General features: G+C 39.6%; 5 protein-coding genes across 8 annotated transcripts in view; 2 read left to right on the top strand and 3 right to left on the bottom strand.

Annotated features, from left to right (window-relative positions):
• Nucleotides 1–24,634, top strand: part of UQCR-C1 (Ubiquinol-cytochrome c reductase core protein 1) — a 289,718-nt gene that overhangs the window by 45,843 nt on the left and 219,241 nt on the right. The gene's annotated exons all lie outside the window — the stretch shown is intronic.
• knk (protein Skeletor knk) lies at nt 247–3,837 on the bottom strand. Its single transcript, XM_036818197.3, has 6 exons — nt 3,315–3,837; nt 2,727–2,949; nt 2,008–2,355; nt 1,392–1,945; nt 1,097–1,322; nt 247–1,036 (listed from the first exon to the last, which is right to left on the bottom strand). The coding sequence occupies exons 1-6, from the start codon at nt 3,415–3,417 to the stop codon at nt 409–411; spliced, it is 2,082 nt and encodes a 693-aa protein (XP_036674092.3). The 5' UTR covers nt 3,418–3,837; the 3' UTR covers nt 247–408.
• On the bottom strand, nt 5,037–19,398 carry tws (protein phosphatase 2 regulatory subunit tws). 4 transcript variants are annotated; one of them, XM_036818152.3, is made up of 5 exons: nt 18,991–19,398; nt 14,320–14,555; nt 7,792–7,943; nt 6,920–7,723; nt 5,037–6,846 (listed from the first exon to the last, which is right to left on the bottom strand). In XM_036818152.3, exons 2-5 carry the CDS (start codon nt 14,492–14,494, stop codon nt 6,478–6,480), a joined length of 1,500 nt encoding a protein of 499 aa, XP_036674047.2. In that variant the 5' UTR covers nt 14,495–14,555; nt 18,991–19,398; the 3' UTR covers nt 5,037–6,477. The 4 variants fall into 4 exon arrangements, with proteins under 4 accessions (XP_036674047.2, XP_065722742.1, XP_065722741.1 ...); XM_065866670.2 differs by lacking the exons at nt 14,320–14,555; nt 18,991–19,398 and adding exons at nt 12,188–12,556; nt 13,322–13,425; XM_065866669.2 differs by lacking the exons at nt 14,320–14,555; nt 18,991–19,398 and adding exons at nt 12,188–12,556; nt 13,247–13,402.
• Nucleotides 20,006–24,576, bottom strand: TAF1B (TATA box-binding protein-associated factor RNA polymerase I subunit B). The gene is made up of 4 exons (XM_017079954.4): nt 24,052–24,576; nt 23,856–23,973; nt 22,950–23,390; nt 20,006–22,874 (listed from the first exon to the last, which is right to left on the bottom strand). The coding sequence occupies exons 1-4, from the start codon at nt 24,471–24,473 to the stop codon at nt 21,246–21,248; spliced, it is 2,610 nt and encodes an 869-aa protein (XP_016935443.4). The 5' UTR covers nt 24,474–24,576; the 3' UTR covers nt 20,006–21,245.
• On the top strand, nt 23,520–23,851 carry LOC108013944 (uncharacterized). Its single transcript, XM_017079955.4, has 2 exons — nt 23,520–23,649; nt 23,700–23,851. The coding sequence occupies exons 1-2, from the start codon at nt 23,562–23,564 to the stop codon at nt 23,819–23,821; spliced, it is 210 nt and encodes a 69-aa protein (XP_016935444.2). The 5' UTR covers nt 23,520–23,561; the 3' UTR covers nt 23,822–23,851.

Here is a 24,634-nt window from a genome sequence, read left to right as displayed (position 1 = left end):
TGTGTATCACTCGTTACGATCGGACCATCACATCAGAGTTTAATTTCTTCGTGTGTATATACATAGTATTCGCCTTCGCACACTCTCCCGGTGCGCTTCGTCACTACGTGGACTGCCGGCCAAAGTGATTTATAAGAAAAGGTTATCAATACCTTTCTATGGTCATATTTCTGATCAAGGACTTAGATTAAGTGCCAAATAATACACATCCTTGGATCTCTAATCTGAAACTCAGAAACAAGCTAATTCATTCTAAAGTACAACACAGTTCTGTATTTAAATATCATTTAAATAATAATATACACAACGTTGAGCATACATTCTACACACGCGTATTAAATACATAGATTGTGACTGCTTAATTTAGACTAAGACACTAAGTAGGAGAATCTAAGAATGAGAAAACAGTCAGTTCTGAAGCACCAGCCAAGGCAGCAGGATGATGCCCAAAGACCAGGATAAGGCCTTCGCCCCACTTCTTAGATTGGTGTAGCTGTCCACGATGTGAATCTTCCAGCCCATATTACCATGGGTAAAGGAGTTATAGTACACGGTATCCGGCCAGGTGATGTTCGGTGTGATTTCCAACAAAGCCGGTGCCTCATCCACACATTCGGTGATCAGCGATCGATTGAACTTCTTGAAAGTGGGGAAGTTATCATCGAGACGACGATCATAGCTCGGAGGATATCTCGACAAGCAAAGGGGACCAGCTGCTGTGGGCTTGGGCCTGCCTCTTCTGGTGAATTCCACTCCAGCCAGTACACGAATCTCACTTTGCTTGGCATCCGACAATCGATCAAAACCTCCCTGAGGATCATCGGTGATAACCAACGGATGATAGTGCTCGGGCGAGTGCGGATTATTACCACCCCTGACCTTAAAAGTGTAGGTCAGACCGCGCTTTAGGTAAAGTTCTGGGATCATATAGCCATTGATGTACCAGGCCAAGCCGCTGGACACATGACCAGTTAATCCCTGATAGCCACGAAGTCCTCCAGAGGGTCCCAAATAGGCATTGAAGGTGCGTACAGTTCTAAAAAACAATTCGTTAGCTATATTAGTAATTCATTACTTTTAAAGATCTGAATCTTACGCATCTGTAATCCTGGTTCGCTCCCACAACTGAGGCGGAGGTGTCTCCATTTGTTTAGTGAAGGCAAAGCAATCGTTGACCGGTTCCGTGGTATTAAAATCAATTACTATATCGCTCTTGGGATAGTAGGTGTGAAAGGCGGGCTCGTTGTTTGAATCCAACTGGCCAAATGCCCACACCACGTAGTTGCTGCGATCTAGAAAGATCTCCTTATCGCCATCATCAGCTAAAATAAAGAAAAAGTCGTTACTTACATTAATATGTAAAAAGATATATTAATAAGATTTTAACCCACACGACTTAAGGGTTCGCCTGAAACTGATCGTATTGATGCCATCCTTGCGGCTATATGTGTTCAACTGAAAGCTATCCAATCCACCGACCACATCGTCCCGGCAAACTCCCTTGTTTTGGCCCAAAACCTGAACGCAGGGCGCCAGCGAGGTAATATTGTAATCCACGGTGTAACCGCGGATTTCGTCAATATAGGCCACAACCACATCGGAACCAATCATCTGACTGGACACATCTGATCCGGATATGCCGAAGGACATGTAATCGTTGGCAGCCACCTGACCGGATAGTTGAAATGTGATCTGTGGTCCGAAAACCTCCCAGGACACTTGCATGTCCTTGTGCAGCTGCCGGCAATTGGGCAGTGAGAACTCGAAAGGCGTAACTTTCACCAGGGAGGGAGGAACATTCAGACCATCGTTGATCAGGACATGGCCGTAGTTCTCGTTATCGGCCACATCGTAAATACTGATCCAATCGATGTCAAAGATGGTCTTGTCTCCCGGCAGTTCCAATTCAATAGTCTCCTTGTTGTACATCCTTATGGGATCCAGGCTGAATAGTTATAAGCAAAATAAGCTAGTAATAAGATCGCAGTACTCTCTTAAAATACTTACTATCCTCGCTCATCGGGCAGCTTGCTCCCTCGACTAGATGGCTGTGCCCCCACTCCCGTCCAGAAAAAGGTGCGCTTGCCACGGCCATCGTAGGTGAAGTCCGTGATGCGAATAGACTTCGAGTCCAGGATCTCGATGCTGCTGCTGCTCACATTGTGGCTGCGCTTGGAGAAGGTTCCGCCCAACTGGGCCATCGGTGGCTCGAACTCCTCGGGGATGTAGACATCCCCAAAGTTGTTCTGACTGCTCAGATCGTAGACCGCCAGCCATTTGATTTCGGTTATCTTTTTTCGATCCGGCAGGGTCAGGGTGAAGTCCTTGTTGTGATAGCGATCCAGAATGTTGGTTCTACGGTTAAGAAATTTGTTATATATGTTCAACAATTTAATAAATATATTTTGCGTTATATGTGAAATCATTTTTTTTAGCTTTGTTTTTGCGAGCTCAGCATAATTGGAATAGGGATTAATTAATGTATTTCTGAAAATCGGATGTTAAAACATTTATTGCTCAAATAATCGGAAAACTAGTTTAAAATTAATTAAAGATATGCTTTTTATGGTACATATAAATAATGTAATTTACAATGTTGTATATATCTGGAATTTTTTTATAAATCCTATATGGTACCATATAATTTTTCATATCGGATCAAATAGTTTTTTTTTATTGATAAAATGTAAATAACCATTTTAAATACTTCTTTAATAAATACTTACTTTCCATATTCATCGGGCACAATAAATCCCTGAGGTCCCGGGCGATTGCTGGCCCCCGACCAGAAGAACGTATCCGCCCCGTTGCCGTCGTAGTTGAAGCCCACAATCAAGAAGGTGTACTCATTTACGGCGTACACATCGCCGGACACCTGATGATGGTACGAGTTCAGTTTTCCCAGGTACTTTCCCCTATACGGACCATCCTCCTCCTCGTCCTCGGTCACTAATTAAATAAGAATTTTGTAAAAAAAAAAAGCTCAAGGCCGGTAAAAGGTATCAAAAATCAAAAGAAAACAAATCGCAAAACGAAAGACTGTGACAACAAACTCGTTTTGAATTTTCGCTCTGACTAATAAGCCAACGATTCGGCTTCTGATTTACTGCCACTGGGCCAGGTGGCGCCCCCTGGCGGGAGCGCTGCGAGACAGATCCAAGACTAGACCAGTTTCTCTAGTTTTACACGAAAGTGAATTTGTTTTCGCCCCGTCTCGAGCGTAACTCCAATAAAAGTTTCTCTTTCATTTGCAGTTTTCTTTGTTTTTCTTGTTATTTTTAAAGATTGCAATTTAATTGGTTTTTTAAACTCACGGGCGGCGGTGAAAAGCAGGAAAAGCGTTACAACAACCAGTAATAATTGCCGCTGCAATCGCAGACAAAGAACTTTGCCGACGCCTTTGTTGCCCAATGTCATTGTATTGCTTCTTTCGTTGGCCCGGTCTTGTTTTATACACTCCCACTTCCTAAGCCACGTTTAAAAAATTTATAATTTTTGAATCGATGTTATCTTGCATGCTTAGTCACGCCGCAGCAATTTGCATTTTGGGCTTTTCCTGGGCCCCACTGCGTCACCGAGGATGTGCGATTTCCAAATATATATGTAAGATATATTCAATTGAGAGCCGAGTAAATTATTTATAATTATTTCTTGCTTTTGCTTAAGGTCGTTTCGTCACTTGCATGCGTTTTCGCTGCTATTGTTGTTGTGTTCACTTGGGCAAAACAGGTTTAGGCAGCAGTTCCGGCGATACTCTTTACTTTTTCTTTGGCCCTCGCTGTGAAGCCAAAATCAAAAACGAACCGCACTGTCCAACCGATCGGAGTAAACTGAGACTCTGAGCCGCCGTTATTTCGGTTTGGGTTTCTTTCGGAGTTCCAACCTCTTGTCTTGGCATGTCCAGAGAGCATTGCTCTCATTCCTCTCTTTTCAGCCGTGCGCGCATGCGTGATTGGCATTGAAATGGCCTAGAGTGCCTCTAACGGTACTTACTGCGTATTCGGAATATGCGAGGTGTGCTTAAGAGCTTTAAGACTTATGGAAAAGATTTTATAATAGGGGATCTTGCTAATTTCCATTCAAAATAACTTATGATCGAGACAACCACTTAAAAATTTGTGTTTACAAGCAAAGATTTCATTACTCCTCAACTGAAAATATTTAAATTTAATCATTTTCAAGGATTGGCTATAGAAAGTTTTTGGGTAGAACCAAGAACAGTTCTAAAAAATCAATAATAAAACAAGAACATTTGAAATTAACTACCAATTCTCTTTAACAACAAATACAAAAAATTAAATTTTAAAAATGATTCAAAAACACTTATGGTCATAAATTTAAGATTTCATGTTCAAAGGGCTTAAATACCGATCTGTAACTCAAAACCTTCAGGGGTACTTTTGTTATAAGAATTTCATGTTAAATTCCTTAACAAACACTTAGTAATATAGTAAACATTATCCCCATTTCTTCCCTACTAAAACACATTTGTATTATTTCTCTCAATTTTCTTGCTTGCAAAACTAAACTTTATCCTTAAGTTTGCTTTTATTTAGATCTTTATTTTGAATAGCAATTCAATTAATGTTTTTAAAACTAATCAATTGCAATTTGTTGTCCGACTGCGGTTTTATATGAACAGCAATTGCAACAGTTTCTCTACTCGACTGCTTTGGATTTTATTTCATTTAATGAATAATGTTCTGACGTTTTAAGTTATCTCTTTTGTGGTTGTGATTTTATTTACAAAAAGGCATGTCAAAGATTAATGAATAAAGATGTGCGTTGCAAACAAAATTAAATAATAGGGTCAACCGAAAATATGAATTTTGCAACCAAAAAACAGCTGTATCGAAAATCGGGAAAAATTCGCATTTTCACTCAGGGTTTAAACCAATTTTTAATGATTTCTTATCTTCTAAACAATTAAGGTTCTCTTCTATATCTGCTTTTCCGCTGCACTCTTCGTTCTCGTATAACTAGTTTATTGAAAATACAATATTATTAATGTATCATTATTCTCATAAGAAGCACAATTTATGTTTTTTTAGTTTTTATTTCATCATTTTATGCGTTTACATTTCAGTGTTTTGAACTTGCTGCCGTACATTTTTCAGAGTTTTTTCGTTTAACATTTTCAGCGCATCGTTTGTTTACTTTTACTTTCATTTATGGTTTGTGTTTATATATATTTTTGTATTTTTTTTAACACTAGACACTAGATAACCTATAAAAATGGTTCAGTTTTGTTTATAGTTCTTTATGGAAAACATGACAATGGGTAAAAGAATCTTTACAAAACAATAAACAGGCTGGAAAAGTCGTTGACCGATGAAAAAGGGGGCGGGGCCTAGGGGCAGGCAGACTATATGTGAGAATTGGTCTTGGACGCACGCACGCATAGTTGAACTAAAAGTAGCAATACTTAGCTTAAATGTAGCGTATAAAAATAGTGTTGTTTCTTTTTTTCTCATTTTAGATAGATATTAAATTAAACGAATTGAGAACACTAAATTGTATTTTAAACTTAGGCTGCGATTTTTTTCTTTTATGTATATGTATGTATCTTTTTTACTGCGATGCATACGTTATCAATGCATTTATTTCATACTTTTTCCGCGTTTGCCTCTTCTTTGACTTCTGCCTTGTGGTCCAGCATTGGATTCTTAGTGAATTACAGTGTTTAAATGAGCATTTTGAATTGGTTTGACTGAGACAACTTCCGGCTGTTCGATTGCTGACCTGACGTTGTTGATGAGATTTAAAATGAGACATAGTCGATCGATAAGCTCGAGGCGTATCGTCTCTTTTTGCATGGAATGAACATTGTCAAACGAATAAACAATCGAAAATTCGTGTTTAGTCTATATTTATAAAGAAGAGCAAACAGGGCGCATATGATTCTTGACTTTCTTCTTTTCATCGTAAACTTAACAAGCGATCAGAAAAAATATTACAATATGCATTTAATGTGATTTTTTTTTAATGTTGTATATTATTATCTTTTATTACAAATACTTCGGCGCTTGCGCTAATTATACAAAAATGTTTGGGGAAAATCAATAGCTATCATTAAATATTACTCTTATTGTGGGTTTCTTTTGAATTGCGCTACAAGAAATCAAATTTACGCTTCACTATTTATAAATGTTATGTATAAAAATTTGTTTCCTTCTCTTAAGTTTCTGGTTTTCCTTTTCTCGTTATACGCAGTTAGCGCAAAAATACATTACAAAGCTTTTGCTATGGCATTATGTATGATGTTAGGTTGTTTTTTGGGGGGCACGAAGGGAAGAGGGCGAGGTAATGGTGTTAGGCGAACAATTTAATTGCAAGTGAAATTTGAAAACGCTTTTGAAACAAACTGAAAGATTTAACATTAGAATGAGGCGTGTTCGTAGTTCTTGGTGTTTCTTGTGTAGTTATAGTTGCTGGTGTGATTGTGGCGTATGGTGTGGTTCTTGTGAAGAGTGTTGGCTAAAATTTATCCTGAAATATGAATAGGTTGTTAGTCGCAGCCACGGCTATGATATTTTCTTCCGGATGCCAGGCGGTATGCAGAATCTTCTTGTTGAAGTCGAGACAGTCTACGCTGATCTCATCCTTCTTCCGTTTGCCGCCAGTGCAAACTTTCCGTGGCTTGAGCACCGTCTTCGGCTTGATAATGTCCCGCGAGGCCTCCAGCGTGACATCCTTTTTCGAGTTGCGGTCGAACACGCGGAAGAAGTTGTTGTAGCTTCCGGTCATTATCGAGCTGTCCTTGCCGTTCCAACAGCACTCGAACTTGTCAAAGATGCAGTCGTTCTCGTACAGCGAGCACAGCTTGGCGCGCAGGTATTCATGGACCTACATAGAATAAAGGGAGATACATTAATATAATCTTGTCCTGAGTTATACAATAGAATATGCAAAATCTAACCGGATAGGTCTCAATGGGCTTCGTTTCCATGTGCAGATCCCACACCTTGATGCTCAAGTAATCCCTGGAGATCATGTAGCGACCCGAGTTGCTCAGCTTCACATCGCTGATGGAGCTGATTATTTCGCTGAAGAAACTGCGATTCGTTGGATTCTCGGGCTCCTCGAACTGTTTGCTGTGCCGGTCGCATAGCGCCGCCGATCGCATATCACATAATCGTATTGTGCCCTTGGAGCTCGAGTACACAAACACATTGCACTCGGTCGGATGGAATTCGGCCGCCGTGATCACCTCCGTTAGCTCCTCCATGTTGGTTGGCTTGATGTCGACGATGTTGTAGCTCTGGTTAACCACCTCCAGGTGCCAGAGGTTGATGCGCAGGTCGTCGGCCGACAAGAAGGTCTCCTGGTCCGAATTAACGCTAATTGAATTGATGTGATAGGTGTGTGCATTGGCGAAGGTGCGACGCGGCGATGCCTCCACCAGCAGCGGTATCTGCTTCACGGAGGGCACGCGTAATGCCGTCACATTCTGTGGATCCCGGATCAGGCCGTTCTCCTCCTTCGTGTTGTAGCCCTCGAACGACTTGTCGCGCTCACTGACCTTCCACAACTTGACCGTCTTGTCGTTGGTCGAGAGCAGAAAGTGCACGGGATTCTTCTGTTGCAGCCACCGAATCTTGTTGATCTTCTCCTCAATCTCCAGCGACTTGAGGTAGTCGAACTCGGGCTCGTGCGATTGGAATGTCGAATAGACATTGTATTCGCCGCGTCGCGGATTGGCGGCTTTTGAGGCAGGATCACGCTGTAATTGAGGGATTTGTTTAGTTTATGATTGAGTAATGGTTGCATAAAAGACCCCCACACACTCACCTGAAAGATGACGACGCGACCGCCCTTGTCACCAGTGGCCAGCAGCTCGCCATCGTGATTAAATTCCACGCAGGATATGATGTCCGCATCCGTGACATCATCGTCTAGGGCGCCTTTAATCTGTGAGAAGCACCAGGACGCCTCTCCATTACCTGAAAAGACAGAGCACAACCAAATGATGAGTATGCGAGTTGACACCTTCGGCCAGTTCGAGTTCGATTCACTGAATGCCGATTCGATTGGACGACTGTAAAAAAAAGGCATGAGGCCCAGGAAACTGAATGTAACATTTGATTTACTCGAAAGCCCATACATACATGGGGCCACAATCAATAGGCGGTGAGAGAAAAGAAAGGACAACTATGACGACGATATCCTGGGCCTGCCCAAATATTTGCTAATGACGCCATACTCGGCCTTCCTTCGTGGTCGTCTGGGCCATGATAGGGAACACTTTAAAGCCCTTTAAGCCCTTGGCCAAATATTCTTTCCGTTTCCCCTGTCTCGCTGATTTTAGTTCAGAACCACACCCCCAACCCCCTGTATTTGCCAATTCTCTCTGCACAGCCACTTTTAGCGATTGCGGTACGTTGTGTAAACGATGACGTTGCTGCTGTCCTCCTTATTCGAAACCCCACTTTATACACTGATATTCCATAATGGGAGCATTCCATTTGGAAAATTTGTTTCCCTTTTTATTGACAGTGGGACAATTGGAAATCTATATTATTATAAGCAAGTATCAATGTAATCCTATTGATTTCTAATGTTTCTCTGAGTTATTTTGCATTCCAACTATTATTTTAGTTAAATAACTTGATATATTTTAAAAATAAATATAAAAAATAAACGTTTAAAGGAAATGCATACAATATTATCATTTAATGCAAAACAACATTCAGAAAAGTTTCCCAAATTAAATTTTAATAAATTAATTAAAAATGGTATAAGCTTTTGATATAATTTATTTATTTCTGGTAATTCATCAAGCCCACTGTACTCGTTTTCGGTTTGTATCTGCCACTGGCTTTTTGTTTTTGGCCCCATGTCTATGGATGTGTGCGAATTTTGGCAATTTTTTCATCATTCCCAAATATTCATTGGGCTTTGTTTGTTTGATTTCGTTGGCACAGCCCTTGCCCAGCCCAGTCCCATGTGCTGTGACCTCATTATCCGCTGGCTGTTGGCAGTCTGTTGGCTTTTTCCTGCTGCCATTGACGACGTCATGATGTGATGTGATGTGATTGACGAGGCACACCAATTGTATTTATTCCAACTATTTATTCCACCTCTGCTGCTGCCGATATCCCCTGCCTTGTAATAGGATCAAAGGCAGTGCCCAATTAGTCAGTCATAAGTCGGTTGTTTTTGCTGATATTTCTCGGCACTACGACTATTTTTAGATCCTATGATATGTGAGTTTCGCACTCGCCCACGCAGATGCAACATACAGCCTTATTAAGTTGTTGAGTCATTGAACCCGTCGTAAATGTACAGATGAAAACAAAAGTTTTGTAGAAAATAGAAAAACAAAATGGAATTACGGATGTAATAAATCCAAATATTGCTTAATAGAAGTACCTGATTAAATTACCCATATATATAAGAACTTGTTTTTAGCAAATATATTCAGGAAGTATCGCCTATTTCACATTCAATACAATTGAAAATCAGTTTAGAACAACATAATTCTTATTTATTTTAATTGTCAAGCAGCATCAATCAATTAACACAACATAATTATAATTAATTCTTATGTTCAACAGCCAATTAATTTTAAAAAAAACCCTTGAAAATTTCAAAAAATAGTAGAATTTTCGGTAGGAAATAAATGGGGAAAAACAAGACTATCTCGCTGGGTTGCTTGCCCGCCTATTTATTTGTTAGATCGTATATAAACGTACATAAAGAGATAAGTAGATTTTCATGAGCGCTCGCAAAATGGAACAAAATAATGAAACTCAAATATTGACACAATTATTTAACACAACCACGCGATGTCGCCGCTAAGCCGAAAGCTCTAGCTCGCCATTCCCCTGCCACTGCACTATCTATCTAAAATATCACGGTTTCAGTCTATATACGCTATATAGAGAGGAACAACTGAACGACCTAGAGAATGGCGGAACGGACTGATTGACTGACAAATACAGAAGGCAAGGTGGAAATGGGCAAAGGGGCCCAGCAGGCAGGGAAATCCCTTGCTTTTTTGGCAGCCCAGTTGAATAAGTTTCCTCAAAGGAAAGCGTTAGGGAAGTAATTTGTTTGCATGACTGAACCACTGAGCAATTAAGAATATTGGTTAGGGATTATTAGAGAGGAAAAAAATGTTGGGAAAGGGCGGCAAATGTATTTTCCTCTTTACTCGACAACCTATTTAAAAAATCTTTTGTATGTTCCTAGAAAACTGGCTAGTTTTAGCACATCTATTTTGTAACATCTACCAAGAAAAGCCCCACCTAATCGATAATTGATTGACTGTTTAGTTATGATCTCAGCTTGTTTGGCTTCTTGGGCACAACATTAAGTTTGCATTGCAAATTGAGCACAAAAGAGCCTTAACGTTCGTCTCTATAGCACCTCGCCGTTCCGCCGTCAATTACCATATCCAATCTAATCTAAGACACACATCAATCTGCCCCTCTTTACTTAACCCTCTCGAAATCTCCACTATTCATATGACAAGCGAGTGTCCCAAGCAAGAACATCAAAAACTTATGTAATGCATTTGTCTGTTTGACGACATTGTTAGGTTGAATCCCTTTACATGTGCAGGCCATTAGGAGATGTCCATCTTGATGACCACTTGTGCGTATCTTGCAGATACTCTACTCTATTTGAGAAAATCACGCAGTCCACTGCATACAAATTTGGCAAATAATTTTGCATACATCACATGAAACGACGAAAAGAATCTAGAAACCTGGGCGACGTCACGTTGTCTGGAAATATGCTTGGGGTATCGAATAAAACTGAGGGGGTGGTAGGGGTTTCCTTTGGTCCATTGCGACTTTAACTCAATTTGCACATGGCAAAAAACACGATCCAGTTTCGAGGGCTCTATATCTATTGACCGAACCAATTTGTACACCGCATTCTCAGCACTTGTGCAATTGTTTATTATTTAATTATGCCAATTGTGTCTCTGTGTCGAGCATGTGTGCACGAAATCAATTTTATACTCTTGCAAAAGGTCCTGTAATTGGCCTTTGAATATTAAAAAACTTAGGGATATTCTAGGTCAACCCAAAAAAAATTGTAATACCATTTAAATACTTCAAAAATACTATCTGTTGCTTTTAAAAAATTGTACAATTAGTAATTTGAAAAGTATAATAATTTGGATATAATGGGTCGCAAGTTTGAAGATCTCTAAAATAGGATTTTAAACAATATTCCTTAGTATTTTAAGGAGGTGCGTAACTAAATAAATTATATTTTTTATTATATTAGTGATTACAGCACTCTCTATTTATACAGATCCCCTTATCGGATGCACACTGTTTTCGTAACAAATCGTGCTTTACCTTTACGAGTTGCTTTACTTCCATCTGGCTTTTTCAAATAGATAATGCAGTTGTAGGGCGGGGGCGGGCATTTGTTTAAAAAAACTGTATCAGGGGCGGAGGGGGCCTGTCTATTTTCCTTTTTTGCATGCCGCTCACGTCGCTAGCGGCATTTCGTTCAAGTGCAAAGATCAATGCTAGTTGATAGGGAAAAGTTGTTTTTCGATTAACGCATTCGAGTCTTTTGACTAGTTTGTTTACTTCTCACCGAATTTGTTTATCGGCTGTTTGCAAATTTAATGCCAACATCAAAAATGTTCGAGAAAGCGAAAAATAGCGAAAAAAAGCGAAAATAGATCGAGGAAATGCCAAAACAAAATGAAGATACCCTTGTAGTTATTATGATTTTAGTCTTGTGAATAATCTTTAAACTAAAGGAACCCTACAGGTCTTTCAAAAAATGTACAAAATAACATTTGGTTCGATTCTTTTTGAATTGAACAAGGAATGTTCTAAAAAATTAAAAACTAGGTGATGCATCTGAATATCAAATGATCAGGACCTTCATGATCCTATAATTTTTTTTGTATTAGTATTTATTTTAAGCGTTGGTAATCCTATATAACTAACTAGAGTTAAATCTTAGACATAAAATCAAATTACAATTGTAAGAATAACATGAACACAGATATATTAAACACTAATATCTCATCCCTGAAGTTCCTAACTTCGGATCAAAATGATAAACCCCAAATCAAGGGTATACAAAAAAAGTTGGCAGTTCCCACACAAAAGCGAGTGACGAACGCGAAGACGAGAAGAGGAGGAGGAGGCGAGAAGGAGAGCAGCAAGAAGGCAAGGAGGAGAAGAGCGGAGAGAGTTAAACTTACCGGCCATGACAGTTGAACAGTTTGCGTCGATTTTTAAGCAGCCGCAGCAACAACAACTACAACAACAGCACTAAAAGCGACGAAAAACGGAGCGACAACAAAAATAACAAGAACAAAAGAAGGCCGAAGGAGCTGCGCTCGCGCTCTCTAGCTCCGTCTCTTTCTCACGGAGGCGGTGGTGTTGTTGTTGTAGCTGCCGTTTTGAAGTTTCAAAGTTGAGCGCGATTTTTCGTTACTTCTTCTTCTCTCTTTTCACTTATTCCTTTGATTACACTTTGGTTTTCTGTTGTTTTATATGCATTTGATTCCTTTGTTAATTATGTATTTTTTTGTTAAGCACAACTTAAGCACGTAGAGGGGAAGAAAGAACTGCAAAAGTAGGGGAAATTTTAATTTTTTTCCACGACGACGTCAGCGGCGGCAGCGCAGCGGCAGAATTTTGGCGTGCGTTTTTCGTTTGCATGTGTGTGTGTGTGCGAGCGAAAGAGAGAGAGAGCGAGTGCAGCCGGTGGTTGTGAGCGCATACAAAAAATTACTTCACACCGATAAAACGAGATATTTGCCAGTTGTTAATCCACAATTATTATTATTTATTGCATTTTGCCAAACAAATACGAAACACACACACACACACAGGCACACATACAGAGGCAGACACACGTTTGCGCCGCTTGCTTTGTCTCTTTGTTTTATCGCGAATTCCGAGCAAAAAATATATGCGAAATCTAACCTTCAAAATGGAAACACTAAATGCTTATTATTTTACGCCTGCGAGCGAAAACCGCGTGATCTAAGTAGGATGGCTGGGCAACTCCTGTCCTGAGCCCGAGTTTTTGGATAAATATTAAATATTAAAAAAGGCGACCAACAAAAAAAAAGCTTCTGTTTTCTGATTCTGTTTCCGATTCACATTCTGCGCTGCCTCTTCTTCCCGTTTTTGCCGCCTCTTTTGCTGCACTGCTTCGTCGTTGCGTCGTAATATTAATATGAATGCGAGTAAGTGTGGCTTTTGCTTTCGCACAAGCGGCATTCCGCCCTGATTTTCGCCTTCGCACGCACTTTTGGACTATTTACACGGCTGCCACAGCACTCCCGCACGCTCCGCTCGCTGTTTTAACTTAGTTAGTGACTAACGGATTGCGACAAATCCAACGCAAAATGGAAGTACAAATTTTGTTGCAAATTTCGCACTTTACAATAAGAGTTCCAAGCTACCGAATTGCCGCTGGGCGAACGGCGTTGCATTTGGCCAGTGTTGCGCAGTCGGCGGGGCAGTGTTGCATAGTGCCGGCATTGTAACAGCACACTGTTGGCGCGTAATGTTAAGGCTAACGGCGATTTGGCGGGAAATTTGAAAAGGGTATTGTTGAAGTAGAAAATATCAATGAAATTTGGATGTTATTTTAGCTTTGGTTTTTTATTTAAATAGATAGTGGTATTTCATCGCAGTGGGGAAGGTTTTTAGTGGATACTATAAAAACTCAGAACATTTTTAAATAACAATGTTTCTGGGTCATTAAAGTATTTCAAAAGGAGCAATACCTTAAAATATTTGAAAATATCACTCAAGTAACCATCTCTCCAAGCCTTTTTTTGCGGATTTTCAATACAATGGATTTTATTTCGCACAGTGAAGAAGATTAAAAGAAGTGTAGCCTTGAAAAACGTAAAGTTCCTAAATTCCCAAGTATAATTTTCCCATTATACTTAAATTTTAGTTAAGATTTCAATCTGACCGTGACCTATATTTCAGTTTTCAGTGAAAGATCTTAGAAAGTATTATTTCTAACTCTCACTTTGTGACTTCTTAGTTCCATTGATGTTGATGGCCGCATTCAGCATTGTTAAAGAATATTTGTTTCTGGGTCTCTAAAGTATTTATAATATTAGAACATTTCACTCTAATAACCATCTTACCAACCCCTATTTTTGTTTTTTTTAAACAATGGTATTTATTTCGCACAGTGAAGGAGATTAAAAGAAGGTTAGCCTTACTATTTTGTAAAGATCGTTAACTCCAAAGTAACATTTTTTCATTATACTTCAATCTATAACTAAGATTACCATCTGACCATGACCTATATTTCAGTTAGTAGTGAAAGATCTTAGAAAGTAATATTTCTAACACTTACTTTGTGGTTTTTTAGCTCCGTTGATGTTGATGGCCGTATTCAGCATGTTCCCGATCTTTGTGATGCTCGACTGCCGCATGAAGGTCCTTGGCGGAAGAGTGGGCGGTGTGGGCGTGTTCTGCATCTGCGGGTCCGGCGGCTCCATCACCGGACTCTGCCGGCCCCAGCGACCCATTGTTTGGGTGGGTGTGGTTATAGATACAGATATGGATGCGGATGGGTTGGGCCTAGACGATCTGCAAGCAAATTGAACGGTCGAATCTATTAGCGTCTCGACTGCACACACCGGTTGTATAATGCATGTTTGCAGGGGTACGAGTGCGATTGCGAGTACGGGTCCGAGTCTCCGACTTCATCGCATGAGCGGGCTGCGTGTTTTTGAATTTGTCGGCCAATTAACACCTGTCGAACCCCCCTACACTCGAATCCCCCCCCACCTCACCAAACAAATGGGTTGTGCAAATGAATCGTCTCCTGTCATTTGTTTACTTTAGAAATTACGCCTGCGTGCAAAACAGAACAAAACATCTGCTTTCGGTTTGAATTAAATTCCGCCGCCTTCGTGTTTTATAAATTTTCAGATTTTTTCTTTTCCGCTTCTGACCTCGACTTTAGTTTTTTCTTATTGATCTCTGTTTAATTTATCTCACTCCCTCAGCAGTCAATAATATAATATTCAGAATTTGTATAATTTTTTGGGGCCGGCGAATAGCCAAATGCAAAGAAGCCGCTGACTTGCGTTCCAATTAACAATTACACAAAAAAGCCATTTCGCTAATCTCCAGTTCAAATATTTGAATTTAAACTCCATAGGCAGCGCCAAAACGTCAGAGTGGAAAATTTCAGCCAGTAAACCGAAAACATTGTAAAAGACAAAAACATATTTAATGTGGCTTTTCGTGGACATGTGTGCATTAAAATCGTTGTGGTAGCCTTAATAGTTGTGCCTCTTTTTGTGATACAAAATAAAAAACCGATAACGTCTTCAGAGGCATTCCGAATAATATTTACAAAAGAGAAAGTCAAACAGTTGAAAAATCATAAAATTTATTGAGTAAACAAAAATAAAGTAAGGTCACAGATTTGCAAAAAAGCTGCTTGTTTTTTTGGCTATAAAGTATTTGATTTGGAATTTCGAAAACATACAAACAAACATGCGTTTAATTGAGTTTTTGTTTAAAAAAGAAAAGAAGATGACATATGGATTGTTTACAATCAAAAATGGTTTTGCAAATGAGTTAGTCAATAAAATAGTTTCCAAAACAACAAACAGGATTTGTCTTTTCAAAATGTTTTAAAAAACATTGTATTTGAATTTGTAGCATTTGTTATTATGTGTTTTTCAAAATACCTAAAACATCACCTTTATTATAATGACCTCGTCTGTTTACACTTATATCGTGTGTTTCTTTGTACGATTTGTTTCACACATTTTCACAATACGGATATACAGTTACAATATGAAGGCGAAATTCCACCACGTTCATTAAAGGAGGGATATAATATGGGGATATATATGCTATATAGAGTGGGGCGGGGGGCACATGCAAAATGGGGTGTACGCAACAAGTTGAAGAGCCGCAACATATGCATGACTAATGGCCAAGAAGAAAGAAGCAGACGGCAACGTGCGGAACAACAAATCAAAAGAAAACCACACAGGGAAAATGCGGAGAATTGTAATCCAATTAATGGGCTGCGTCTTCAATGTCTCGCGTACCCGTAGAAACGTGAGTGCGGCAGCCAATCGCGAATTAAAAGTCATTCCATTTCTTCGGTTTGGGAAGTACAGTGGGTACCAGGTGGGGAAAACACCGATAGATCATTAAATAAACTTGATTAGAAGCTCCTAGACAAATAAATCTGATGATAATAATATGGGTTCTACTAAAAATCCTAGGATTGGGGAAGGTCTTTTTAAAAATATCAAGTATACGTCCCGTTTACTAAGTATGATGTTTTAATAAACAAACGTTAAAATGTGGTCTTCTTTAAGCTAGAACTCATTGTACCTACTTTTTATAGTAACATCAAAGTGTAGAATTTTTCCAAGTTTAAAACTCTTGTTATTGTAAAGTGACATCATGTATAATAACCTATAATCACATAATTGTTATAACCCATTTTCACTTTTCACTCATAGGTGTCACTGAAGCTTAAAAATAAACTACCAGAACACTAGAGATACGAAAATAAACAAATGAATTGAAATGAAAGGTCTATTAAAAGTATGTGGCATGTGAATGGGTGCAGAGACAAGCGCCAGCTTTTCTTTTCCCCGAATCGCAACAGAAACAGCAACAGCAACAAAACGAAAACAATAACAAACAAGTAGCGCATTTTTCATGAAAATATCATGCCGAGATTTAGTTTTTCATTCTGTTGTTCGGGAAATGACAAAGACAGGCAGCGGAAGCGGGAAAAGGAACTCAAAAATAAAATTAGACAAATAAACGAATTTTTTAAATGTGTAGGATTTTAAACATTTTCATTACGCATATCAAAGGAAGGTGAAATTATTGAGATGGAGGCGGTTCCGTAAATTAAATGTAAAAATAAACGATTTACTGTATGTGAACCATAATAAGAAACCAAAATAAATGATAAACAAAATATAATGTTGTATATAAACCATAGAAATATCAAAAATATTCAAGTTCCAAAAATTAAAAAAAAATAATAATAATAATAAATAATAATTATTGTTCAATTATTAATATCCAAAAATTAAAAATCAGAATTAAAGATATATATTTGAAAAAAAACCAAACCAATGTTAAAAATAAATATATTATACAGTAGTCCACAAGAAACCCCTGATATTCAAGATTAGAAACATTTTAAGGTTACAAAGAAACAGGTAAATAACTCTTATGTTTTCTTTATTCCGTTTGAGAATACCACAATCTTTGTGATCCTATAAATAAGTGTGCCACAGTTTTAAAGCCACCTGGACACGTGCCACACGAGACCCATTTGGACCACAATCCGAGTCCCCCTCCCAATTCCCGGCACACTCATCATCCAAAGTCCAACCAGGTAAACGCAGAATGCCTGCCAAATCTTTGCTGCTTTGATTATTTTTGGATCTGTCAACCCTCCTTGTCTGGTTTGCCTAATTTGCCTTTAATGTGGGGATGGGGATGGGGGTTGGAAAAGTGGGAGGGCGCAGTTATACCTAGGATTGTTTATATTTAGCAATTCATACGCTCCCGAGTAGCCAAACTGTCTATAATATGTCCATCAAAGTGTCTGTTCAGTTTGACATCCATTGGCGGTACGCAGGACAGTGGTATTTTTTTGTTTATTTTCTTTTCTGGGGTGGGGGGTGGCTTGATAAACAGGGAGACGGGCGGACGTGATTGCTACCATATGTCCGATTAGATCTGTGGCAAGCAATATTGTGCTTATCAAACTGTTTCGGCTCATCCAATTAATACACTTCACGGCCCCTAAAACTCCCCACAAGCCCCACTCCACTCGTGACCGCCAGATATAATGAAACTAATTAGCATTTGACAAACATATTCTCATATTCCTCATACAGTGGGCGTTGGAACAAAAACAAACCTTCGGACGACAGAATTTTCCAGAAAATGTAAGTGCAATAAGACATGAAAGCTTTTTCCTAGGTGAAATAGGTGAAATTTTGGGATATGAGGAAATTATAATTGAACCAGGGAATAAAATGATATTCCTTTTCCTTTACTTAGGAAAAGCCATAAGTTTACTTTTTGCAAAATAATAAACCGATCATAAATATTTTTAAGGTAAGATTTAGTTCAAAAAAGGTCCGCTGCTTTAATATTTAATGAAAATTTAAAGGTACACCAGACCATCTAAAAATGTTGGTCTAAAATCAACAAAAAAATGTTTACCCTGAGAATTTGTTTTAAAAATAATACGAAAACAAAAAGTTGTTTACTTATTATAGGGAACTATATTATTTCCAAATAATGATCATACTTTTACTAAGCTCGGAGTTACCACTGTATCAATAAAGAATCGAAAAAATATAGGACCATATAGAAGCTGACAAACTCCAGTTAGGAAAACAAATTATAAGCCCACAAATAATGATATAGTCACATGGATTTCAAATCAAGATAAATGCGCGTGCTAAGTATGCTGTTTTTTTCTCTCTCGTTTTTCAGCAATTTGTTCGATTTGCTAATGCGAACAGCTTAGGCAAATATTTTGGCATAAAAGTCAGCAAGTGACAAAATAGTAGCTATTAATTGTTTGTAAGTCGGCTCGCTAAACATGGCCAGTGCGAGTCAATAGTTGTTTATTGTTTGGCTCAGAGCGAAACAAAGCGGGCTGAAAATGTTGTTAACCTCAAAAACCGCCAAGAACGTCAACAACTGAGACTTGCCACCCCGCCCCCTCCTTTGGGGGTTCGAATCGGGGGATCAGAGAAACTGGAGAATCAGATTCGGAATCAGAATCAGATGGTAGCAGACGACAGTCATCTAAACCCCAAGCCCCCGCAAAAGGTTGACGTAACTCTTGGCATTTTCAGCATTATTTTTTTGGGCGGTATTGAAACAGCTGTCTTGCCATATCCGTAGCATTTGAATGGAAACCACACGCGCGCATATCAATAAAGAAATGGTTTAGGAACCATAAATTAATATGGGAATGGTCTAAGAACCATTACTTTCAACTCACCAGCAGAAAAGTCTGCTCAAAAACCAGCAGAAATTCGAAAAAATCACAGAATACTATTTTATTTGACCGTCTTTATTAGATAGCTCATAATTTGCCATGCACTCGGCTATTTTTAAATTCTGATTCCGATTTTTTCCGTTCTTATTTTGAAATGCTCTCCGTTCTCATCGCTTCGAGATCGTTTCTTCTACTTCAGTTGCAACGGTTAAAATTCCTGTCCACACATCCGATTCCACTGCACTTCTTTGGCACTTCGGTCGGCTTTTTCTGTTATTATCACACTGGACGGGCAAAAGGCGTACAAAGGCACAATGTAAACTAATTTAAATTGAATTCAGTGCGCGCAGCAAGTGGAAAAGTGAAAAATAAGGAAACCGCAATAAGGCAATAAGGCGAAACAGTCAACGCGGCGACGTTAAAATTAGCACTGAAACGCGCCGAGCGATGATTTCTTTGCCCACTCTGACTAGCTCCCCAACAGAGATGCCGACTTTTTATGGTCGAGTATAGCTAGATAATAACTACCACCTAAAAAGAAAAAAAAAATTTTTAAAACAGTACTGAGAAATAATATTGGAAAACGTTCTTCAAAATATTACTTAACACAAAATGTTACTTAACACAAATCTCGGTTTTATATAGTGGGCATAGCCAGGATGGGTACTTATAAAAAGTCAGGAAAAGAAAAAAAAGTTATTAAAACAAATTTTGAGACACCTACATATGTATATTTAAATTTATAAAAGGTTATATTATATAGAAAAACAAATTTGACCATATAAGTATGTATGTATACTTAATCATTGATCAAATTAAAAAAAAAATTTTAGTAAAAATAAGAAGAAAACCAAATATTTTTAGAAGGTAACATTAATTATAAAGTTTTTAGATTTAAGTATATTAATTCATTTTTATTTATTAAAACTAACATATTTAAACATAACATAAATAACAGAAAGTAATGTGACTGAAATTGTTTTGAAATACAACTTTTTTCTATTTCCCAGCTTTTCCATAGCGATTTGCGAAGTTTTTAGGGATCTCTGTATTTTTAAAAGAAAACTGTCGGAAAATTGGCCAAATGGCTTACACTATTTCCCCAACTGCTCTCTTGATTTTTTTCCTGAGAGAGGTGCTTATGACCGTGGGGCCGGCGCTCTCTTTTGAAGAAGATTTTTGTAAACAAAACCGCGACACGCATTGTTGCTGTTAATGTGATTGTTGTTGTTCTGATAAACGCTAATTTGCCTATTGATATTGATGTTAATGTGCCTTCGCTCAGACAGTCGCGGCCAAGAAGTTAGTATTGTTTCCTAATAGATCGTTAGAATTTCAATAAGATACCTATTTCTTCTTTTAAAAGGGATATGCAATTTTATAAAATATTCTACATTAAATATATCATAAATATATATTAAAGATCTATAATAAATCAATTATCTTTGATAATACATTCGTATTTAAGCCAGTGGAGTAGATGTATCTGAAAAAACTGAAGTACATATATGCCCTTGATAGTTTCCTTTTAAAATATCATTGTTCACCTGGAGCGATCGGTTCCACTGTAATTTCACCAAGTCTTGGTTAATTATCTTCCAAAGTACTCTATCATGTGAAGGCTTTTAGACAGATGGTTTCGAAATAGACAGGTGTACATATGTAAGTACCTAAATTGATTAACTCAATGATGCTGATCAGCGACTACTATTGACGTTAAACAGCCGTCAATTAATATTCAATAAAATTATAAAAAGAATAAAAGTTGTGATTCAATACAGCTAGCGAGTACGTAATAAATCATTTCCTCGTCTCTAGTTATTGACATAGTGGGTGTGTCATATTTATTTTTTGGAGCTGCTTAGATTCGCACATTTTACCTCTCCAAATCATTAATTGAAGACTAGGAAATACTTATTCTAATAAGAATAATGGAATACTAAGAACATAGCACCTACCTGAGTATAAGCTGCACAAAAATACTGTGGATTATATAAGTTCGTACTTAAATAAACTAAAAACCAAGCTTTGCTAAAACATTAGATGTTATTAGAAGCAAATCTCGATAGACTTTAATAAACATATTTTTTAAGTAACAAGAAACGTATCTTTTTCTCTTTAAAGAAAATATGCTGGTCGATTGAGATAATGGGCATGGTTATCATTACGTGGTTATTATTTACCCTAGATGTATGCTAAATATTTTGTATTTGAAGCAGTAGAAGTTTTATTCTTTTGGAAACTACATTATACTTATACTACCACCAATCTTTGTACATCCTGGCCAGATTTCTAATGTCCTTCTCTTGTGTATTGTGCTGAATACATAAAACTTCCTTGTGGTTACTCCAGTTTACAATACTGTGGTGAAACATCATCTCTATAACTAAAAGTTGCTCATAGAGGATATCCCAATCCACGCCAATGGTGTTGGCACAGGTCTCTAGCAGCCAGCGAAAGGAGCAGGGAAATAACTGGCGCAGCACACGCTTGTCCGACTGCCGAAGCATCTTCACATAGCCGTGCAGAAGCCAGCAATCAAAGTTGGATACTTGCAGCAATAGTTTCTCAGGGTTGGGCGGCTCGTCACCTGTATCTTCTGTTCTTTCATCTGATTCCTTCTCTGGCTCTATGGAATTCAGCTTTTTCTCCAAATGGCGTCGAGGCAGATCGAGAGGGACGCTTAACGGATCCATGCTCCCCTCCTCGAATGTTTGCAGAGAGCTCAAAGTGTCTAGTGGAACTTCCTTGTCTTTCAGTTTGATCAAGAAACTCGGCGTCTCGGTAATCTCCCAAAAAGGATTACTGTGCTCGAGCCGTTCACGCATTCCGAAACCGTGTTTTATACGTTTAAGATACCGGGCACCATATTTTCCAGTGGGCTGATAGAATTGGAGGTCCGGCCGCTTCTCCTTTCTTCTTAGTTCGCCGAGCCACGTCTCGGTTTTAATATCACAGTTGGCGCGAAATTCCTTATTCTCACCTCTCAGATGCTGCAATGGACGGAAAAGGCCTACTTTTTGAAAGTCCTCCTGACAGGCCACCTCCTCCACTCGCAGGCTTAGACCGTGCTGGGCCAAATACCGGGTGAGCTCTTTAGTCTCTAGGACAAAGGGATCCAGGTTCCGCTGCGAGTGATCCACGTGCATGCAGTCTGGAATCCTTATGCTCACATGCGCACCATCAGACCGTGAGGCTTGGAGCAGGATTCTTTTGAAGTAGGATAAAGCCGGTGTTAAGCTGGGCTGGAATTCAATGTGATCTTTTTCCATACTTTCTTGGCTGGACTCTCCAAAGTGCTCCTTCAGCATAGTTTCGATGATGTGGGTCAGGTTCTCGTGCTGACGCTTCAATGACGGCATGCACGCCATCTCATAAAAGCCGCCCCCCTGTTCCTTTTCCTTTTGCTCTTTGGCCAAGATGTCATCCACATGCCTTCCATTTTGGGTGGGTACCCCGAAGCGTTGGGCAAAGCTCTGGTTGTAATGTGAGATAATTACTTTCCGTATCTCCACGAACTCCATCCACTCGGTGAAAACAAACAGCAAGGGAGCTTCTGGTCCGCCAACTTCCAGCAGTTGTTCGTTGATTTTTGCTGCCGATTCGGATATCTTTTGCTCCTTGATATCGTCCAAACCGAAGAGCAACTTCATGGCGTAAATGATATAGGCCATCGTCCTAGCCTCAAACGGCGGGTACACGTGTGGACCCAAGGCGTTGAAGAATTTTGGCGGATACAGGTCGATGATGCCGCCTACGTACTTGACTAGGCGCGGAGGCAGTCCCAAATCCAGGATATAGCGCTCCGCCAGGGAGTGCAGATTCGGTTTCTGGTAGTCAGACATATCTATAAATCGTGACACCATGCCGATATGTTGGCGCAGGCACTGGATTAAAAAATACAGAGTTATGAAGTGAAACGAAATGTACTGCCCTTAAGTAAGGAGCTTATAAATACGCACCGTGTGGTTGAACTTTTCTTTCTGGCGTCTGAGCGCCATATCCGCGAGCAGCGACCTTTTCCTGGCGGCAACATTTTCGGGCAGGTAGTTGAACATGTACCGCTTGGACAAGTGCTCCTCATCAATGAACCGCTGCAGGTCCGTTAGCTGTATATCATCTTCCACCATGTTAAGGGCTATTCCCAGCACAACGTATAACTTCATAACGTTCAGGCAATATACGTTACGGTCAAAAAAGTGTAGTTCCTTGGCCTTGGGTTTTAGGGTGTGGCACGACATGCTGGCCTTGCTGTCCCTACTGTGCTTATCTAGGTGTTTTAGGGGCATATGGCGTTTCAGAGTCCTGCGGGCATACGTGGACCATTGAAGGCCCAGACTTTGTCCCGCCTCGGACTCTAAAGGACCTCCATGCTTCTTGTAGCCCGAGGCGTCAAGATTGCGCTGGAAAAAGCAAATGGGAGCAAGGTGTTAGTCACTTCAGAGATAAGAATGTTTGGGGGACTGCTGTCCACTAATGACTTGGGTAATTATGCCATTTACATAGCTGGTTGATATATAAAAGACCCACATGGCCAAGGGAATAGCAGTTTAGCAGCTTAGCTGGTTACAAATATGTCTCTGCGTTTGGTATTGATTTGCTTGGCCCTCCTGGCAATGGTTTGTGCACAGCCTACTCCAGGAGCTCCAGAAGTCACTGAGAGTAAGTACGGTCCTGCATTTGAGATCTTTTACATAACATTTTTACTATAGATTCCGAGCCAGTGGAGGAGACCACAGAGGAACCAGTTCTAAGTGCCTTTCAACGGACTCTTTACCTGCTGCTGCCCTTGCTGTTCCCCAACACATTCTATATACCAACCGCCACGGGTTAGGTTAATAAAGCCGATTAGTTGAGCATTAAAGTACCTTGGTCCTGTTCCACAATCTGAACTTGGCGCGCTCGTCGTTTGGGTCGCCCGATTGATTTTGCTTTTTGCCTTTTTTAACTTTGGGCGGCTTGTATTTGTAGATAAGGCGGGCATCTCTGCAAGAAAAGGAGTCGATTAGGGACAGAGTTGTAGAATTAATCCTAGGGAGATGGTCCCTAGAATCATTAACCCACCTCAGCAGTGCCCGCACATTGAGCTTGGGCTTTCCCGACTCGTTGCCCCGGCAGAAGGCGACTTCCATGCGGCCCATGTAGGCTGCCCACACCTGCAGGGTCATCAGCTTGAGCTCCGGCTTGGCTCCCATGTTAAGCAGCTCCTGGAGGAAGCCGCGCAGCACGTAGTTGTAGAACTCCCACGAGGTGGGGTCGTTGTCAACGTTCTTGGGCACTTCCTTTGGCCTTCGGATGGTCCTGGAGGCATACTTGGTGGTGTCATTGAAGTTATCCTCCGCAGTTAGGTCCACAGCCCGAATCTGATCCTTCTGCGTGCCGCACTCCACGCAGTAATAGAATCCTTCGCGCTCCTGGAAGGTCTTCTCCCCGCACACGTCGCACTGCATGTCCTGCAGCTGCATCGTCTCAAGGACCTCCTCCATTTTGGGTTTGTTTATATTTTACCAATAAACGTTGTATTTAATTGATATTTTACAAATTCAATTCACTCCACGCTGTAAACTAATCGACACTTTGATTAATTGACAGCCCTGGTTTGTTTCTGCGATAATCGTTTTTATTATCGTTATCGGACAGATTTAGC

This window comes from Drosophila suzukii, chromosome 3 (genome assembly GCF_043229965.1).
Source record: "Drosophila suzukii chromosome 3, CBGP_Dsuzu_IsoJpt1.0, whole genome shotgun sequence".
Taxonomy (NCBI): domain Eukaryota; kingdom Metazoa; phylum Arthropoda; class Insecta; order Diptera; family Drosophilidae; genus Drosophila; species Drosophila suzukii.
Note: the sequence above shows the minus strand (reverse complement) of the source record. Positions and strands in the feature narration are given on the sequence as shown.

Coding starts and splice junctions, on each gene's coding strand:
- TAF1B (XM_017079954.4), bottom strand. CDS start 24,473: ATGGAGGAGGTCCTTGAGACGATGCAGCTGCAGGACATGCAGTGCGAC. Junction 23,391..23,855: donor GATTGTGGAACAGGACCAAG/GTACTTTAATGC, acceptor TGCTTTTTCCAG/CGCAATCTTGACGCCTCGGG. Junction 22,875..22,949: donor AAGAAAAGTTCAACCACACG/GTGCGTATTTAT, acceptor TTTTTAATCCAG/TGCCTGCGCCAACATATCGG.
- knk (XM_036818197.3), bottom strand. CDS start 3,417: ATGACATTGGGCAACAAAGGCGTCGGCAAAGTTCTTTGTCTGCGATTG. Junction 2,950..3,314: donor CCTGCTTTTCACCGCCGCCC/GTGAGTTTAAAA, acceptor TTATTTAATTAG/TGACCGAGGACGAGGAGGAG. Junction 1,946..2,007: donor CTGCCCGATGAGCGAGGATA/GTAAGTATTTTA, acceptor ATAACTATTCAG/CCTGGATCCCATAAGGATGT.
- LOC108013944 (XM_017079955.4), top strand. CDS start 23,562: ATGTCTCTGCGTTTGGTATTGATTTGCTTGGCCCTCCTGGCAATGGTT. Junction 23,650..23,699: donor AGCTCCAGAAGTCACTGAGA/GTAAGTACGGTC, acceptor TTTTTACTATAG/ATTCCGAGCCAGTGGAGGAG.
- tws (XM_036818152.3), bottom strand. CDS start 14,494: ATGGGTCGCTGGGGCCGGCAGAGTCCGGTGATGGAGCCGCCGGACCCG. Junction 7,944..14,319: donor CGGAGCTAAAAAACCACAAA/GTAAGTGTTAGA, acceptor CTGTCTTTTCAG/GTAATGGAGAGGCGTCCTGG. Junction 6,847..6,919: donor AGCCCATTGAGACCTATCCG/GTTAGATTTTGC, acceptor TATTCTATGTAG/GTCCATGAATACCTGCGCGC.